The sequence below is a fragment of the Centrocercus urophasianus genome, unplaced genomic scaffold (assembly GCF_019232065.1).
Source record: "Centrocercus urophasianus isolate 14NV4802_14NV808 unplaced genomic scaffold, USGS_Curo_1.0 seq_11, whole genome shotgun sequence".
Lineage (NCBI taxonomy): Eukaryota > Metazoa > Chordata > Aves > Galliformes > Phasianidae > Centrocercus > Centrocercus urophasianus.
This window is the reverse complement of record NW_024884253.1, coordinates 56,460,549-56,480,038: the sequence shown is the minus strand read 5'-3', so window position 1 is coordinate 56,480,038 and position 19,490 is coordinate 56,460,549. Positions and strand designations below refer to the sequence as shown.

General features: G+C 39.0%; 1 protein-coding gene across 1 annotated transcript in view; it reads left to right on the top strand.

Annotated features, from left to right (window-relative positions):
• The window catches only part of LOC122171839 (myelin basic protein), a 106,111-nt gene that overhangs the window by 36,706 nt on the left and 49,915 nt on the right, over nt 1-19,490 (top strand). Inside the window, exon 3 of the mRNA XM_042839617.1 lies at nt 18,111-18,201. Coding sequence (XP_042695551.1) covers nt 18,111-18,201 — 91 coding nt within the window. The remainder of the gene's footprint in view (nt 1-18,110; nt 18,202-19,490) is intronic.

The following is a 19,490-nucleotide window of genomic DNA, read 5'->3' as shown; positions in this document are numbered from 1 at the left end:
CTGCGAGGGTACATTGCCGGTTCACGTCCAGCTTGCTATCTGCCAGTGTCCCCAAGTCTTTTTTTGGCAGGGCTGTGCTCTATTCTTGTATTCCCCACCTTGTGCTGATAGTGGAGATTGCTGTGACTCAGATGCAAGACTTTGCACTTGACTTTATTGAACCTCATGAGGTTCACCTGGGCCCACTCTCCAGACTGTCTAGATCATATTGTTAGTGTACATAAAAGATATGTAAAAGTAAATATATGTACATAGCTACTGCCACAGTCCTTTTATAAAGCAATGTAAATATCAGTAAGGTCACTAAATTCATAGATTTTTTTTGGTATCGTTTTAGCTGAATCCAAGTATGTTATTTGCTAATCACCGAGAGCTGCATTATAGCTGAGATACGACAAAACGTTGTCCTTGGTAAATAACATTTGTCACTCTTGTGTGAATAGTATGGTAACTTGCAGACTTTGAAAAATACATTTTATTTATTCTCTCATGGTAATTGATTGGGTTTGTTTGTTTGTTTGTTTGCTATGGATGACTTACCAAAAAAAACCCACAACCAAACAAAAAAAGTCACAACCAAGTAAACAAAAATCCTCGTAACGTCATTGCTTTAGAAGCTGGGTACATTGATTTTTATTTTATTTTTTATTTTTGTGCTTGGCATAATACTCATGTTGTTTTTGATGCATTATAATTCTTACATACTGTTTGCATTTTTTTGTCTGTGATTGTGACAGTGCAACATTTCAGCTCTTTTGTAATCTCTCATCCAGTCTTCCCATTTTGATTTTGAGGCCACATACCTTTCCTTCTGGGGAGAAATCAGCCCTGAGTTCTTGATTGCTCAAGTTAGGCTGCTGTTTTTCTGTACCTCTGTGAGCAGCCATGACTGTTCAAGTGGTTTTAAACTTGTTAGCCATGCAGAGCTTTATTCCATGGGAGGCTGTCATCTCTGGTGACAATATTGGTTCCAAGCAAAGCATCTTTAAAATCTGTAGAAGTAGAAAAGCAGAACAAAGTAAAAAGAAATTGCAGCATAACTCTAAGTTGACATCTGTTCTTCCATTCCCCTCTCTTTCTCACTGTGTGGGGACTGATAAGGGTCCCTTCTTTCAAATTACCAAGTTAAGGAAAACAGGTTAAATTTTCTTGGTAATAGTTCCTTACTTTGCCATGTACTTTGAGAGCTGCTCTTCGGTTCCAAGCATCTGTAATACAATCATCTACAGTCATGTAACTTAAATGGGTCAAAAACATAAACATGGCCTTCACAGCTACATTCTGGCCAGCTGGCTCCCAGCCTGTACTGGTGAATGGGGTTTATATTTACTGAACTTCAAGAGAGTCTTGCTAGTCTGCTTCTGTACCCTGCCAATGTCTCTCTGAGTAGCAGTTCTACCTTTCAGCATGCTGAAATACTGCCCTGCCGTTTTTATAATCCAGATCTCTATGAAAGACACCAAGTGGTATTGGCTGTAACACTGATCCCTGAGAGATGCAGCTGCTGACTGCTGGCCAGTTGAAATTGGTGCTTTTGATCACAGAACTCTGAGCTCAGTGGTGAAACCAGTTATCTACCTCTGGCATTCCACCCACCTGAACCTTATCTTCCATTTGACAGTATGAATAAAGCAGCAGACTGTGGGAGGCTGCGGGGCATATGACATGTCTGGTTCTGTGAAGGATGCAATGTCATCGTGGGAGATAGCCTGGTAGATCAGATCCTGTGCGCACATGGCATAACCAAATAGGCTGTCGCACCCTCCTTCTTTATCTGTGGAAGATAGCTACTGTTCAGACTGTTCTGTCATCAGCTTTTAACAAAAAAAAAAAATAAGAAGAGCCAAACATCTGAAATACTATATTTTAGGTATGACTTTTTCTTTACCAGTGCATTGTTTCCCTTTCACTGTAAATGCAGATGTTCTGCTGAGGATAGAATGACTATAAAGGACTGTTAGAGTACAATAAAGTACCGTGCTTAGGGATCAATTGCAACACAAAAAAGGTGGAGATGAGCTGCTTTTCATATATACAGTCATCTTTTTTTTTCCAAGACAAATCCTTATAATGGAGAGAAGAGGCATAAAGCTTACTTTGAGCTGGATGGTGATCTTTTATTACTTGAAATACTCCTGCTGGAGAGATAGACACTGGTTACAAGAAAAACACTGGTTAAAGAAAAAAAGGTGGAAGCTGAAAGAAGAACAAGTGTTTCTGTTTGGTGCTTGAGACAGACCCAGGCAGCAAATAGAAGTGCCTGCTGGTAGTGCTGCTTACTTCCCCCAAAGAGCCTGTGACTTGCACAGTTGATTAGTAGAAATGCTGCAAATGTAATACTTGCTCAAAGCACAAACAGAATAGTAAACTTGTTCTTTTGTCATATAGCTCTTGAATTTCCACATGGAGTAGACATATCTTTGTGCCCATCTAACTCCACTGTGAGACTTTTCTTCTGAAGGTGCTTGGAATTTTTAGCAGAAACAAATTAAGGAATCAACTTCTGATAAACTGAATCATCTTAAAATCTGGTTGCTGTTTGATTTTTGGCTTGCTAAGTGAAAAGGTGGCTGCTTGTAGGTGTGGCTGTATTACTGGTATTACCATTTCTCCCATCTTCTGTGAACATGAGCCTTTCATTGTCATCACTTTCTGTACCTTGGTAGTTCATTGATGGACTTCCATTTTTACAGTCAAATGGAAATTTCTGCTAACCAGTTCTCCTCAGGTTTGATGTCTTTGTTTGACTCTACAGTACTGCCTCTGTGAATTGTTCTATTTTGGGGAAGGAGTTCAAAAAACACAAACTAAAACAAAAATGCTTATGAAGAATAGCACAGTTGGAGTATTTCTAATTCAGTGATTATACGTTCATACTTGTCAAAATGTATGGAAACAGCTTTTCAGAACGCTTATATTATGGACCATGTATGGTCCACATGTATGGTCTGGTGGATGACAGGCTGGCCATGAGCCAGCAGTGTGCCCTCGTGGCCAAAAAGGCCAATGGCTTACTGGGGTGCATTAAAAAGAGCGTGTCCAGCAGGTCGAAGGAGGTGATCCTCCCCCTCTACTCTGCCCTGGTAAGACCTCATCTGGAGTACTGTGTCCAGTTCTGGGCTCACCAGTACAAAAAAGACAAGGATCTCTTGGAAATAGTCCAGCGGAGGGCCACGAAGATGGTGAAGGGCCTGGAGCATCTCTCCTACGAGGAAAGGCTGAGTGAACTGGGTCTGTTCAGCCTTGAGAAAAGGAGACTGAGAGGGGACCTGATCCAGGTCTATAAATATCTAAGGTGTGGGGGGGCAGAATGGCGAGGCCAGACTGTTTTCAGTGGTGAGTGGAGACAGGACGAGGGGAAACGGCTGGAAACTGCAGCATAGGAAGTTCTGCACAAATGTGCACAAGAACTTCTTTACAGTGAGGGTGACGGAGCACTGGAACAGGCTGCCCAGGGAGGTGGTGGAGTCTCCTTCTCTGCAGATGTTCAAGACCTGCCTGGATGCCTACCTGTGCGACCTACTGTAGGGAACCTGCTTTGGCAGGGGGGTTGGACTCGATGATCTCTGGAGGTCCCTTCCAACCCCTACAATTCTGTGATTCTGTGATGTATCTTACCATATTGGACACTTGAAGACAGTCTTGAAAAAAGCTTTCTGATCATGCCTTTTTTTGTGTGTGTGTGTATATAAAGGGAAGCAATTAAATCTGCAGGCAAACCTCCCCTGTTTCCAGGTGAGTAGCAGTGTGTATTTGCTGATGAATCAAGTGTCACCTGGTACTGAAGAAGCATTAAGTGTGCTGTTTGGCTGAGTCATTTCCTTGGGCTCTTTAAGCTTTGTTTCACCACTGGCTGGTTGGAGTAAGCAAGAATAGTTGAAGTGACTGTTACTGAGAGTTAGGAATGTGCTGAATTCTTGATCTGAAGGAAAAAATGCAGAATTTTACCTGCAGTTGTTGCATAACGAATCACCAAAATGTGGAATAAACTAGCCACATGACTTCACTGAAATTTGGATAAACATTAGAAAGATTGTGTATATAAGTATTCAAATTTGCATGTCCAGGCTGTGTTGGGGTGTAAATGGGCTCCAGAGGAGGATCCCAATACCTGAAGGTGACAGTGGAACTGTGATACAGTAGATTACTCAGTGGCCAAGTGTCCAGAACTTGCTGAGTTCCGGCTCTCACACATACCCTGTAAGATGTCTAGAATACTGGTGAGATCAAGTGCTCTGGTGCAGTTTAAAGTGTGCTCTCATTAAAGTGTGTGGATATTGTTGCTGGCATCAAGGCATCCTATTACCTTGTGGCTTGCTTCTTGCTTTAGAGGACCTTTATGCACAAACTGTGTGGCAAGTAATGAAATTGACGTGTGCCCTTCCATTAATCTCTGTTATTCTTGTTTTGTTTTTTTTGCTGTTTGCTAGACTGGGATCAATGCAATTAAAATATCATTTCAAACATGTAAAAACAGATTGAAAAGTTGCCTGAAAGTAAACAATTAAAATGTCACCTCCCTGGACACCTTTCAGTAAACAATTGTTTGTGGTTTTTCTTTCCCTAGCAAGTTTCGCCTCTGAGAATTCAGAGATGTTAAAGTTCAGTTATTGGAGGTGCAATTCAGTATTTCAGCTCGTTAGCTTATAGCACATATTACAATGGCCCATTTTTCTTCCAAATCTATTGGTGCGATTGAAACTGCACGGTGGTTTTTACGAGGGTGCCTGTGTTGCTTAGGAGCGTGGAGGGAAAGCACTGTTCACTTGCTTTGATTTCAGAAAGCAAAATCTCAGAATTAGACAGAAAATCAATGAAAAAGCTACTGGTTTTTACATGAATAATCGGCGTAATGCCATTTATACTGAGGTGGTTGACAAATTTTGCTGTGAAGGCATTCCAATTAGTGAAAAAATGAACAGGCTTTAATGATGAGTGCAGCAGAGCCACTTGCTCTTGTTGGTGTCTCAGGACTTGTAATTCCATGGTCAGTTGCTCGTAAAGAAGCCATTGAAGAAGATAATACCAATTTCTGTGTTATGTCAGGCTTCCCGAGAAAAGAAGGATCTGTGTGTTCCTACCTGGCAACTCTTCGAAAGCTCTGAAAGTACATGTAGGACGCCCAAAGAATGAGCTTCCTAGCTCATTCCTCTCTGAGAATAATGATAATAACCATTGTTGTCCTAGTATTTATGAACATTGTGATGAAAGGGAAATGATCATCACAATAAAAGGGGCTGCCCCCATTCCTACAGAGCTGAATTTGACCAAAGCAGTGGCTGGTGGTCACAAGTTTCTGTTTGTTTTGGAGCCATCTTGTGGAGTTTCTTCAAGTGGTTCGGGTATATTAGTTGAGGTTACTTCTACAAAATTCTCCTGAGTTGTCACAGTGTTTTAGTGTTAATTAGGTGTGCTGTTTTATTTATTGTATATTTTATTTTAGTCTATCAAGTTCTGTTGTGATGGTTTATCAAAGAATGATAGATAAATAGGGTTAACTGATTTCTGAAACATTCTTCCTTTGGATTTTCCATTTTGTGATTAATAAGACAACCAGGGAATGTGAAAAAGAATTTTTTGTTTTTCTTCTCTTAAAGTGCCTTAGAAAAAATTGTAAATTGATTGTAATCAGCTTTCTAAAATTGCTTTTTTTTTTTTTTTTTTTTAATTGCATTCAGAAAATTAGGTGAGCGTACATCTCAGTGTTTGTTCATTGGCTCTAGGATGGTTTTTTCCTACTCATGAAAAAATACTGTATATTTTCCTCTGTTCTAGCAAGTTGTTATATTTAAATATCACTGACAGCTATGATTTAACATTTAGTTAACCTGAGACTTTCAGTGGCCTGCTGCTAGGAAGGTCTGCCAGATTTGTGCCCTTCATGAAACTGGGGGTGACTGGATCCCTGGAATGGTTCTGTAGCTTTCTGAAAAGGTAGTTCTTCCTGCCAAATGATTTTCACTATCAAAATTTAGCATTCAGTTTAAGCTTTATGTTGCTGTCTGTTAATTGTCTCATACAAAAGTTGAAGTTGATAATAGTTGATGGACAAAGTCTCTTTCTTAAAATAATGTATTTTTTATTTTAAAACATGGTGCTAAAGGAATATGGTTGAATCTGTTTTTTCTAGGTTTTTTTGAAGGAATGAGAAACCTTTTATGCTATGAAAGAATGAAAATGCTCTACAGGAACCATTATTGATGAAACAATTTTTATTTTGGTTTATTTTTTAATTGAGTTGCAGCTTTCTGATTTAATTTGGAGGGGGAAGAGAACAGACAAATCAGACTGACTACCTGAAACCATTTCTTTCCTCCTTCTAGTTTGCCGTTGCTTGATTGCAACCCAGTGTTGATTTAAGCTTCATTATTGGAACCCTTACAAAGCCATACACTTTTGAAGTGAATAGAACTTGTGTGCATTTGTGTAAGTTTTCTTAAGTAGGAGTTGAACTGTTTGCTACAGTTATGCAGTCTATTTTGTGCCTTTATCAGTTTCCTTCCACTACAAAGCCTTACTGTGGTGCCAGCTGTATTTCACAACGGATATATGAAAAAAACTATTTGCACATGGAATTAAGCAATCGTGTTTTGATTGTTCTGTGAACATAACTCCCATAACACTTGACATTTGAAAATAATGTATTTTAACTGGTGTCTGCATTTATTTGCCCTTCTTGGAGGACCCATGTTAGAGCACTGTTAAATAATAGTCAGCTTCTTTCAGGATCTTCTATTTAATGTATAGGGCTATTTAAATCAAATAAGAGGAGAGGAGGAGCTTGCATCAGTCAGTTATACAGTCCAGCCTTTCCTATTTTAGCAGGATGGATGGGGACACCGAAAAGCCTCGTGCTCTGTACTTAGTGCCTTATTTGTGGCAGCTTCTCTCCTGGCCTTAAGGAGAATGTGCATCTGGGGGATGGGACAAGGCAGTAGATGGGGCAGCAAGGAGCTGAAACTTTTTGCTGTTTTTTCTGGGGTAAAATATTTTGTCATTTGAAAAGACAAAAGTGTCTTTTTCTCCCACCCCTAATTAAAATCAAAAACAACAAAATGTAACTAGCCATTTTGGAACTGGAATAAGATATAAAATCTATTGAGTAATTTTCAATAATTCAATAACTTTGGCCTAGAAATAAATTTCGTAAGACTAGGGATTGTCAAGTGGTGTAAAGCAGTGAGAATGATCTTGCTTCCACATCATTACATTAGGAAAAAAATCGCATAGCAGCTTGTGAGTTTTCTCATGAGCTAAGATTTGGGAAATGAAAATTAAATTAAATTCAAGAGGTTCATGATTGGTGTTTAGTGGAAGCTGTTTCCAGGCATTTTTTCTGCTTATGATATTAAGCTCAGAGTGGATTTGAGTTAGTCTGATATATCACTGCAAGTAGAACAGTGACTGTTGTGAATGTTTAAATCTGTCTGCTTCTTTTGGTACCCTCTTAACACAGATCAAGTACTAAGAGGTTACTCATGTTATTCAGTAAAGTCCACCTTCAACTACTTGTAGAGATGACCTCAAGGTATATGTTGTCATGTGTATTTTGTACCCTGATGTGCTAGTACATCATGTAATGATTTAAGAATACAGTGCATTAAGAATAATGCAGTGCAGGCATGCAATGAATGAAGAATAAAATTTCCCAAGTGAAATGGTAGCCTGCCTGAAATCTGTTCCGGTGTGAGGGAGCTGAGCAGAGCTCAACTGTTGTCAGGAGCTGGTTTTCTTCTGCATGTGTCTAGTTGACACATCTATGCTTCAGCTCTTTGTAGCTCACAGTTGCATGTATTTTGCTTTTGGAAGTCCATGGAGTTAAAAATTTACACTGACAGGTGAAACCTTACATATTTTCTCGTAACAATGGTAATGCTGGTTTCAGAGTCAAAATGTTAGTTGTGCAGCCTTGTTTGTTTGTTTGTTTTATCAAAAATACCTGTCCACTGTCAGTTGAAGAACTGCGAAAGTGAGGCTTTCACAGCTGGAGGCCAGAAAAGAGTTTTGTTACTGAGAAGATGGAAGACTGATTTAATTCTATTAGTCTTGTGCCCTTCTTAGGTCTGACACGTCTACATTGCATATGTCAAACACGCTCCATGGAAACTTTCATTTCTAGGCAGGTTTTGTTCTTTTGAGTACTTTAGGTCCATGCAATATATTTCCCCTACAGGTAACAAAGAAGAAGAAAAATTGATTTAGCTACATATTTTCAGTGCCTTTGCTGCTCAGTGCTGCTGTGGAAAGGCACATATGACTACTACGAAGAATTCCTTGCAGCAGTGCTTTGGAGTTTGTACTGCACCATGTTCTGCACAATGAGCTGCCATCTCCTTTACCTTGCTTCTCTCTTTCTATGGGTAAAAGGGGCAAACCTTTAAGTTCCTGCCACAGCCAGGCCTTTGTGTAGACCTCAACTATGGAGTCAGGGCTGAGGATCTCAAGTAGTTTGTGCGGTGCCAAGTGTTTTGCAAAACTACTGCCAAACTCAAACCCGTGATACAAGAAGTTTGGTGTATAGGGCTGAAAGATAATTTTGTGTGGAAAAACAAAATACTTTCAATCCTTTGTCCTTGACTAGTGAATTTAGTTTGCACTTTTTCAATGGACATAGTTTTTTTCTTTAAGTATAGATTATTTTTCTTTAAGTATTCTGCCTTGTTCTGTCACTAGTTGCATCTCTATTGTACTTTTAGCATGGATTCAGATACTTAAGTGACTTTTGTCTTTTAGTGTATCTGGTATTTGTATATATTTTTTTTTTAATATATATTTTTATGTTGAAGTATATTAAGACCTCTTGTGGTAGCATTTAAAAATTACTAGGCCTCTGAATTTTGATACTGCCCTTGTTCAGTGTGTTTGTGAAAGAAAAATTCAAAGAGATTTCAGGTTGTAGCACAACACTGCATTTCTAACTTAAACCGTATCATTTTATTGAAGAAGAAAAAAAAAAAAAGGAGTGAAATATTTGTGCTTCCTCAACATCGGGCTAAAAGTAATGCTCAAAGGAGATGAAATTGGCAATGACTAAGTCTGCATAGATTAAAGGGGATGAGTGGACTGGGAAAACATCAGTATTGATGACTGTTTTTCAGACTACCCTGGAAATCTGCTTACACACCTTTGGTGAAAGAGATTTGCTATTGTGCTTGGAGTCCAAAGTTCCTGTTTCTGGCTTAGCTCATCAAGGGTTGTTACAGCTCCCATGATTCATTAGGTTAAGTGTCCATGAGATACTATTCACAGTCGCACTTGAGGAAAAATGCTTGGGTTTGGAGTGAGGAACATACGCTCTTTAATTATGTTAGGGTCAGGTCAGGTGCTCTGGAGGTTATCAAAAGCCAGCATATTTCCAAGAACAATATTGGAGCCTTATAGTGATCTTTACAGCCTAGTATTGTCTGTACTAGGGGGCTTATTGTACAGCTGATGTGCCTTGCCTTGTCTGATAAGGGTGAGATTGGGAGGGGAAATAGCGATTCACTTTTCTGTCTGTACTTGTCCTCATTGGGTATGATTCACATTCAGGTTTCCTGTGTATGGTTTCAGCGTGAGTGTTTCAAAGAGTGAAAGACACGTGACGGGATTCTTGCTTCGCATTGAAAATATTGATCTGAAGCATATTTTTCTGTCTTGTCTTAACTTGTTTTTCAAATTCTGTGCTGCTTTATAAGCATTGCCAGTACTGTCAGTGTCTCAGAACCTACAGAGTTGTAACTGACATAGCTTTTTCCCCTTCCTCTGCCCCAGAGGATACAAGAGTCTGTTTGCTATTGCAGAGAGGCTGCTAAGGGCTACTACGATGATGTAGGACTTGGAGGATAATGTGTATGAGGAGCAGCTGAGGTCCCTGTGTTGGCTCAGCGCAGAGCAGAGGAGCTGAGGGGAGACCTGATGGCAGCTGCAGCTCCTCACAGGGAGCAGAGGGGCAGCGCTGAGCTCTGCTCTGTGTGACAGCGACAGGGCCCAGGGAATGGCATGGAGCTGCATCAGGGGAGGGCAGCTGGGGGTCAGGGAAAGGCTCTGCAGCACAGGGCGGTGGGCACTGCACTGAGCTGATGGAGTTGATGGACCACTCTCAGGCATAGGGTTTGAATTTTGGGTATTCCTGAGTGCAGCCAGGAGTTGGACTTGATGATGCTTGTGGTCCCTTCCAACTTGGGATATTCCAAGATTTTAGCACCTTCTTTCCAAATGCAGCTATCCTGTGTCAGTTGATTGAAAACAGGAAATGTGAGCAGTTATTGTCTGCCTATATGTCTGAACCTCCCTTTTCAGCATTGAGAAATACGTTATGGACCATAAAGGCAAATTAGCAGCATACCATGGATCCATAAATTGTCTTTATCTGCTGTACTCTGTTTTGGGCTGGAAAGATTTAGGTCTGTTTGAAAATGCAAGAACTCTGGAAAAGAATCCTTTTCTCAAAATGAAACAATTGCTATGAAAGCAAAATGTTTTGTATATTAACCTGGTTTGTGAAAACTTGTCCGTGAACAAAAGCAGTTTTCAAATGTTCTTCACAAATGGAATCACATAGCAAATCAGTATGGAAATGGTAATGGGGAATTTAGCGAGTCTTTGAGTCGAAACATAATAGTAGTTATTGCAACCCCTTGGTATCCAGTTTTAAAGTAGGCTGGATGCATCCCTTCAAAGTATTTGGCATCTAAGCCCTTTTTCAAAAGGCATTTGTCTGCCTGTAGGGTTAGTGATGGGATCTTTCTGTTTGAAACTTTTGAAGTTCTCCAGCTGGGGACAAGAGCAGCCCTAGCACTGTATTGCTGAAGCTGAGATTTCAGAGAAACAGAAAATTGTCCTTGGAAGACTTTATCCATCTCTCTGTCGCTTTTTCATCTCAGATGATATTTTGACATGCAGGAACATAAAAAAAAAAAAATTGTGCTATATAGAAGTCATTGAATAGAGGATATTTCAAGTATTACATTTCAGAAATGGGATGTAAAAAATCTGTAGAAAAGAAAATGGAATTGACAACATGAGGTCTACTAGAAAACTGGAGATGATGGTTGGGATTAGCTGGCTGTTTGAAAAAGTAGTTTATTTATTTGAAAATGATTGAGAAAATTATGAAATTTTCATGGCTGGTGGGGAATGAAGGAGGATCTGATGTAAGAGTTCCCTGGAACATTTTCAAGAACTCAAAGTTCTGGAGATAATGTGAGTCCAACTTCTGTCTGGTATAGTTGTGTTGTGCATGATGGCAGTAGATAGGTGTATGAGGTTGCTGTATTAATGGAATGGATGATGAATCTCTACAGTTAAGAGGAATTAATGACTGACTTCAAGAAGGTGCTTGAATACATTTATTAATTCAGATACAGAAGATCTGTGGCTACTTGGAGGACAGGCAGCGTGCTGTGAGTTCTTGCTGTCCAGGGTTGACCACAGTATGTTCAGTTGTGTGGTACTGATGAAGTCCTTGAAAAGGAAATAATATGAAACTTTTCTGACTCATTCTGATGAGACTTATATGATAATACCAGCCTCAGTACTTAATCTGGGGATGCAGAACATGACGACATAGCAGCAAAGAAAATTATCCCTGTTAAGAGGGACTGGAGCCCTGCAACTTCTACCCAGTTCAGCTGTATTCTTTATTTAGAAAAATGTTTGCACATGTCAGACTTACTAATGATGATAAGGCCTCTCTATCATGTTATCATAATTTGAAGCCGCATTGTAGCTATGATTTAAAGATTTGCTTTTCTTCCCCACTGGAACTCTAGAAGGTCAGTTAGGTCTGCTGAGAAGAGGCAATATATACAGTGTCCTAAGGGTGTACTGTAACCTGGCCAATGTGCATCCATTATGTGAAGATTAAATGGAAGGCTGACTTACGTTATAGAAATTAGATGAATATCACTGAAGAAGTGAAATATCAGGAATGGTTTCCTGAGTTCTTCAGTTGAGCCTGAAGTTGCACGATTTACTGCTATGGCTACAGATTACATTATTAAGATTATTATTGCCTGCAGCAATTTATGCTTTTTCTATCCTTCTGAAATGGAGGCTTATTGGCAGTCAAATCTGTTTACATCTGCTTGAAATTTTTGTCTGTCTTTTAAGGTGGTGTCAGTTGTTTATATTAAAATAATTTTGTAAATTTAGTATAGGGGAGGAATCACGTTTTACCACTTAAAGTGCAGGAAAGGTAACCTACTATGGACAGTAATGAATGAAGAACAGATGTGAATGGACAGATGGATATGATGCCAAAGCAATTGTTTGTGCATACACAGTATGTGGTGCTGTTTTTTTTTCATTTCTGCAGTTATAGCTTTTTATGTCAGTGTTGTACTGAAAATAAAGGAAACTTAAGTCTATTTTCATGTCTGCCATCGAGATGAAGCTAACACACTCTCTGGTTGCAAGAGGCGGGAATGGGAATGTGAGCGCTAACAATATAAATAGTATAAAACTCTACTTTCAGATTATTATTATTTTTTTTAATTCTCTTTTGAATATAACACTAATCCTTCTTGTTGAATACTTACTTGGCTTCTGATGAGAAGTTTTGACATATCTGTGTGTTTTTCCTTTGCAAAATGAAGTCCTTAAGTAACAGTTGTATGGTTAAAGGAAAAGAAGCAAGACCTTTCCAGTTAATATGCAAAAATGGCAAGGTGGCTTAAAGGTTGGCTTAAGCACTCAAGAGTACAATTCTTCATTTCTGAGTCCTGTTTTCTTTGAGGAAATAAGCTGCTTCAGTAAATGCCGTATGATTTATTGTAGTTTCTAACTTGGTCTGTTACTGCACAGTTCATTGTAACTCAGTATTTCTTATTTCCCATTCAAGTAAAGATCCTTTAAATAGGCATTGATAGAAGCAAAGTAATGATAGTAATAACAACAATAACAATATGGCCTTCTTGCACTAATGCGTACATAGCCAAAATGTGATTTTGATAATGATATTAGTTGGTGGCAAATATTTTGATAGCTACCAGTTATTTCTATATTTACCTATCAAAATTCTTAAATATTATGCAACATGGAGACTGCAGTGTTCATTTGCTCACTATAATATGATCCAACAGCTGTGATGGAAAGCAGATAAACTGAGTCACAAAGAGATAGTGGTCTGCTACAGTGGGAAACTGGGCCAATAGGTCCTGTAGATTCTCTTCTGATATTCGAGCAGCTGCAGAGTTGGGGGATCTTTGTCAATTCCCTGAGATAAAGCACATGCAAAGTGTTTGTCTCATCTCAGGACTATTTACTTGGATTCCAGTTTGAAGTGAATTTTTGTAGTGATACTTCAGAGAGAGGAAGAGAGAGAGAGCTTCTGTGAACTTATTGAAATATAGAATCATTGAATCATGGAATTGCTCAGGTTGGCAAAGACCTTAAAGATCATCAAGTACCAACCTCACCCAACCATACTACCCTAACTAACAACCCTCTGCTAAATCATGTCCCCGAGCACCACATCCAAATAGTTTTTAAACACATCAGGGATGGTGACTCAACCACCTCCCTGGGGAGCCTATTCCAGTGCTTAACAACCCTTTCTGTAAAGAAATTTTTCCTGATATCCAACCTACACTTACCCTGGAGCAACTTGAGGCCGTTTCCCCTCGTCCTGTCACCAGTGAGAAGAAACCAACTTCGCTCTCACTGCTATCACCTTTCAGGTATTTGAAGAGAGAAATAAGGTCTTCCCTCAGCCTCCTCTTCCCCAGACTAAACAGCCCCAGTTCCTAGAGTTGCTCCTTGGAGGGCATATCCTCCAAGCCCTTCAGCAGCCTTGTTGGACCTTGTTCAGCAGCCTTCTTTGGACCTGCTCCAGCACCTCAGTGTCCTTTCTGTACTGAGGTGCCCAAAACTGAACACAGTACTTGAGGTGAGGCCTCACCAGTGCCGAGTACAGGGGCAGAATGACTTCCCTAGTCCTGCTCACCACAGCTGATACAAGCCAGGATGCCATTGGCTTTCTTGGCCACCTGGGCACACTGCTGGCTCGTATTCAGCCAACTGTCCATCAGTACACAAAGGTCCCTTTCTGTCAGGCAGCTTCCTGGCCACTCCTCCCCAAGCCTGTAGAGTTGCCTTGGGTTGTTGTGGCCAAAATGCAGGACCTGACATTTGGCCCTAGTGAAACTCATACAGTTTAACCTGGCCCATCGATTCAGTCTATCCAGGTCCCTCTGTAGTGCCTTTCTACCCTCTGGCAGATCAACACTCCCACCCAACTTGGTGTTGTCTGCAAACTTACTGAACTCGATCCCCTCATCCAGGTCACTGATAAAGATATACGGATATGTAGGTATAGGAAATAAAGATCTATAGGCCCAAATCAGATATAACCAGTAATTCTATAAAATAAACTTATTTTACCAGTCTGTCCTGAAAGCGCATTGAGTGCTCAACCTGAAAGTCATATCTAGATAGAATTACTATGATTGGTACAAAGGAGCTTTATTTTATAAGCTCCAATAGCGCTTTGTAACTTTAGATAACGAATCCATCCTGGAACAGCTCAAGCATTCTGAAGGAATAAGTTTTGAATTTTTTTGTTAATTGTTTGGAGCGGTTGAGACACCTGAAAGTTTTTAGGACACCGGAAGAAAAAAAAATAAACAAGTGGGTATGTCTTGCCTTTTACATATCTGTTTTATAACAGAAATTTTCTTTAGAAAATCTGCATCATTAATGATTTTTTTGCTGTGATTTTTCATGTATCATATTTGGTTATAAAATAGTAGCTTGATCAATAATGATGACACTTTAATTTCAGTGCAAATAAAAAAGCAAAGTAAGTATTCTAAAGACTTTTTTCTTTTTTTTTTTTTTTTTTTTTTTTTTTTTTAGGGCTAGCATTTTGCTTAAGGAGCTACGCCGAACAGATTAACATTCTGCCATGTCTTGTCATATTTTAGACTTATATTCTGAGGCAACTGTACTGTTGACATCTGGGAGCTGACATCTGTCAACACCAGCAATGCAGCTTATTCAGGGAGCCAGAGTTACCATGTAGTTTTCACTGTGATTTAGCTCAACCCAAAATATCTCAGAACTTGTATTTCTGACTTATCTGAGAATGCTAAAAACATGTGTTTAGAGGAATGGATGTTAACATCTCCCTAGAAAGTGCATAGTATGACAAATCATTTGTAGTCACTGTCTATTGAGTACTTGTTGCAGCAAATTCATGACCCAGGCATTTCTCATGAAGAACAAGAGCATGAGAAATAGCAACTCTTTTCCTCCAGCTTTACCCAATCACATCTAGTGTATCGTACTCCTGAAATTGAGCTGACAAGTGCTGTCTTTATACAACCTATAACAGTAGCTCTGATGAGGATTTCAGTTGTCCTCTTCATCTTGGAGAGCTGCGAACTTGGTTTGCTCTATATGTATGAATTTTATCTTTTTGGTGATGGCACAGTTTTTAGGGACTTTTTGCTTTGGACTCACTGCCATAGTAGCTATCCTCTTCTGCTTTCTTCAGAGTAGAAAGCTGGTCTCCATTTCTTACAAAGATGATGTAATTAAGCTGCTTACTAGAGTGCAACTGAAATAGGACAGAGAACCCAACTCTGTTATGTGGCTCACTGATTCAGTGGCTTCTGCTGGTTCTCTAAAGCAGTTTGGGCACCATGGACCTTGGCATGGATCTCATGTGCGTAGACAGTGCCTGCACACTGTGGTTAATACATGACTTTTTTTGTCTTGTGTTTATCTGAGCAAGTTTTCTTTCTGTATAGTCACTGCTGGTTTATGACTGGATGCCGCTGTCATCCTGAGAGACGCCAGTTAAACCAAACTGAAGTGAGCACATGCTAAAACTGGCTGTCTCCTCAGCTTTGTGAGATTCATAACTAGTGGATTTCAGTGTGGGATGTTCAGTTTGGTACCTTAAGAACACTTCTGCAGATGATTTTTCCTCTGAAGCATAGTTTCCATTCTGTCCCTTTCTTTCTGGTTTTTTTTTTTTTTTTTTTTTTTTTTTTCCCCCCTAACACTTTTCTGCTGCTGTGTCACCACCAATAAGCTTTTTAGGTATTGCGTTCATTATTTTTTTTCCCAACAGATTGCTGTCTTTCTTCAGAATCCCTTTGAGTTTTCATGCCCTAAATTTGTCTGCTGTCTTGTGTAGGAAGGTTGGCAGACTTAGTTGAACTGTTTTCTTCTCTCTTCTATGCAGTTTTTAATGAGGGGAGATAAGATGCTGCATGCAGGTTGGAAGTGTGCTGAAGTTCTGAGGCATTAAGTAGTATTTTTCATGGACTATATATGGCAGCAGTTCCAAAATGTAAGTCAGAATTTGTAAATTTTATAAAGGCAATTTCTTCAAAGCCTCAGAAAACATCTTATAAATGAGCATGCTCTTGAATAGAGCAGTATCTGTTGTTTCAAAAGCATAGGCATACCACATGCGCTTTATTTTCTTCTCCAACTCATACTAAATTCCTAATAATATTTAATATTGCATCAGTCAATTCATATTCATCGCTCAAGTGCCATCTGGTTTATGAGCTGCATTGCTGCAAGCATGCATATGCATTTCTTCTGAGTACCAAAGTAAAACATATTGAAAACATGAGGTGTTTCTTTTGTCTTTAGAGTTTTCTGTAGTAGCAATATAACTTTAAAACTCAGTGTTCCACGAGTTAGGTTTTTTCTTTTGCAACTTTCATTCTTTTTTAATTAGGAGATGAAATGCTTTGAATTCTGGCAGCTCAAATTCTAAAACTGCTGACTTATGTAGCATTAACCTGAGTCCAAAGATATCTAATTGTCAAATTTGCTTCAGAACTAATTAAGTGCTTGTGCTTCAGATGGTCAATTAGTTGGTTAAAGGAATGGCTGCTACCAAGCAGTAGAACCTCTCTTTATCTGGCTGACCTTTCCTCTGTCAGGAGAAATATTTGTGCCCTTTGTTCTTGGTTCAGTACATCAACAGTGGGAAATGTCAATAGAAAGAAAGTGAAATACAAGAGGGAAAGGTGGAAACTTGAAGTTTGTCGTAGTTTTTAAGGTCTCACTCTCATTCTAATTTAGATGTCTTCTATAGTCCTGCATCTTATGTCCTCTGGTACTCTGTTATTCAAACATAGAGGGTGGTGGTTTGGATAAATCGCCGTTTCATACTCATTGCTGCTAACTGAGATTCAGTGTGTGAGAAAGTAGGAAGGGTGACCTTAGTGCTGTACAATTGTGAAGCTGTTTTTACAGAAATTTCTATCTCTGACAAATTTATTGAAATATTGTCAAGCAGAAATCTTTAGAAGTCCACAAATCAAATGTTTGAAAAGAAATTGGATTTGCTAAATTCATATTACATACAATTGTTCTGAAGAGTTTAGAAATGCCATTTCCACTGTGCCACTCTCCTCCCAGCCAACTTAAAATAAGATGGATTTGGAAACTGGATTTGATCTTATTTGTTAACATTTTTGCAAAGACTAGGTCTTTAGTGATGGGTAGGCACATAGGTAAACTGATTTCAATGAGAATTTTGCCACTGGTATTAGAGGTGCACTTAAATTCTCTCTCCAGTGCATTTGGTGAATAGACAGGTGAAGCAGACGTGGTAAATATCTGAGCAAGGTGTCAAAGATGCACAGCTTTGTTTTGAATATATGTATATATATCTCCCACACACACATATATGCACATCTAAGTTATATGCTGTACTCTGACAGTGCTTTTGTAGCATCCCAGCTAAATGAAGTATGGGATGGGAGGAGCAACATCCTTATCAAATGTGATGGTTTAAGTTGAAGTGCAAGGAAATCACTATTGAAGACACTGTGTCATGGAATTTTCTCTACTGTTTCATTATTGAGGCTTAAGAGACAATGACTATAAGGTAGAGAGACAAAAAAAAAAAAAAAAGATAAATGAATGTTCCATTTAAAACACTCAACAACCTCCTCCATTGTTTTCTAAGAGTGATTTTCCTCAATATTTTGCAAAAACACATACACATGAAATTATAAAGATGGCAAAACCCTTCATGTTAATGTTTCTGTATTCATTTAAGAATGTGATTCCTGCATAATTAAGAAATTCAAAGGATGTTTCTGGTTAATCACCTTAAAAGAGGACCTGATCTTAAGGAGTGGTTTGTTTTACAGAATGCTGAAACCAAGGTGGAGGAAGCGGCTAAGGAGAGTCCGAAAGCAGCAAGACTAACACAACAGTCTTCAGAGGACAATGAAGTATTTGGTGAGTTATTCAGACCATTGGAAAATGTTACTTGATCAGTTAGTTTTGTGTGTATGCTGTTGTATTAGTTTGTTGTTTTTGTTGTTTTTTTTCTGAGAAACAGAAAAAAAATGACTCTTGTCAACTACTGATGGTTAGTGAATAGCCTCCAGATATGGGCAGTACAGTTCCAAAAAGAAGTGGAAAGGCTGAGGAAAAGACCAAGAAGAAAATGGGTGGAATCAAAAGTCTGAAATATCTATCTAAAAAAAGATTAAATGCAAGTGTTTAACAAAGTTAGGGATTGTATGCAGTGAGAGGGAAAGTTAACTTTTCTCTGTCCATGATGGGTAGAACAAACAGTAATTTCTTCAACTTGTGGGCAGGCTCCTGTGTTGGGTAGGGGAATCCTAAAACGAATAGCAAGACATTGGTATTCATCATCTTAGCAGATGGAGATTCATCACTGTGGGCCTTTAAAAGCAGGTTAGATAAGTTACTGTGTAAACTGATACAATACAGTTCCACTTGTGGCAGAAGTGGATAGACTATCTGATGACCTATGAGGTCATTGGATTTTAGATGACCTCATCTTGTTAGCTGCATGTGTGTTGTTTTTTTTTTTCCCCCCATAGGTTTTGCTGATAGCTTTCATACCATATAAGAAGGGGCCAAATGTACCTTTATTCTGCATTAAGATTGGGAAAAGTGAGAGCAAACCTTTTGTTTTTCTGACTTTATATTGATTTCATGCTAACAGAAATCCACAGGAAAAAAGCAGTAGTCTAAAGTTCCTGTAAAGGCTAAGGGTTTGTCGGTTAATGTAACATTTAGCTCCATTATGTTTTGACATGCAAACTACATCTGTAAAAATCGTGGATTTTATTAAGGCTGACTAGCTTAACATTTTGGATGACTCAACTATTTATGAACACGGTAAGGAAATATTTTCCTTCTTTCAAGGTACAGAAGGAGCAGAGCATGAATAACTAAATCTTTCTTACTATATGTGGAAACAACGCATATCCATTTAGGCAGGTTTTGGCTAAAATCTGCTTTCCTGCATGAGTTAATGCATTGTGATTAGCACATGAGCCTGAATTGCTGGCATGAATGCTTCCAGCACTGATCAGATAATGCCAGTGGCTGAAGAATCCACAAGTGGACGTAAGAACTGGGTTTATGCTTCATTAATTTTGCGGTGAGAGTATTATCTCATTTCCTCTACATCTGCTCTGCTAGTCATTTGCAGTAGATCCAGTTCTACTGGTTATGTGGCCCCACAGCACTGTATAATGCTTGTCCCAAAC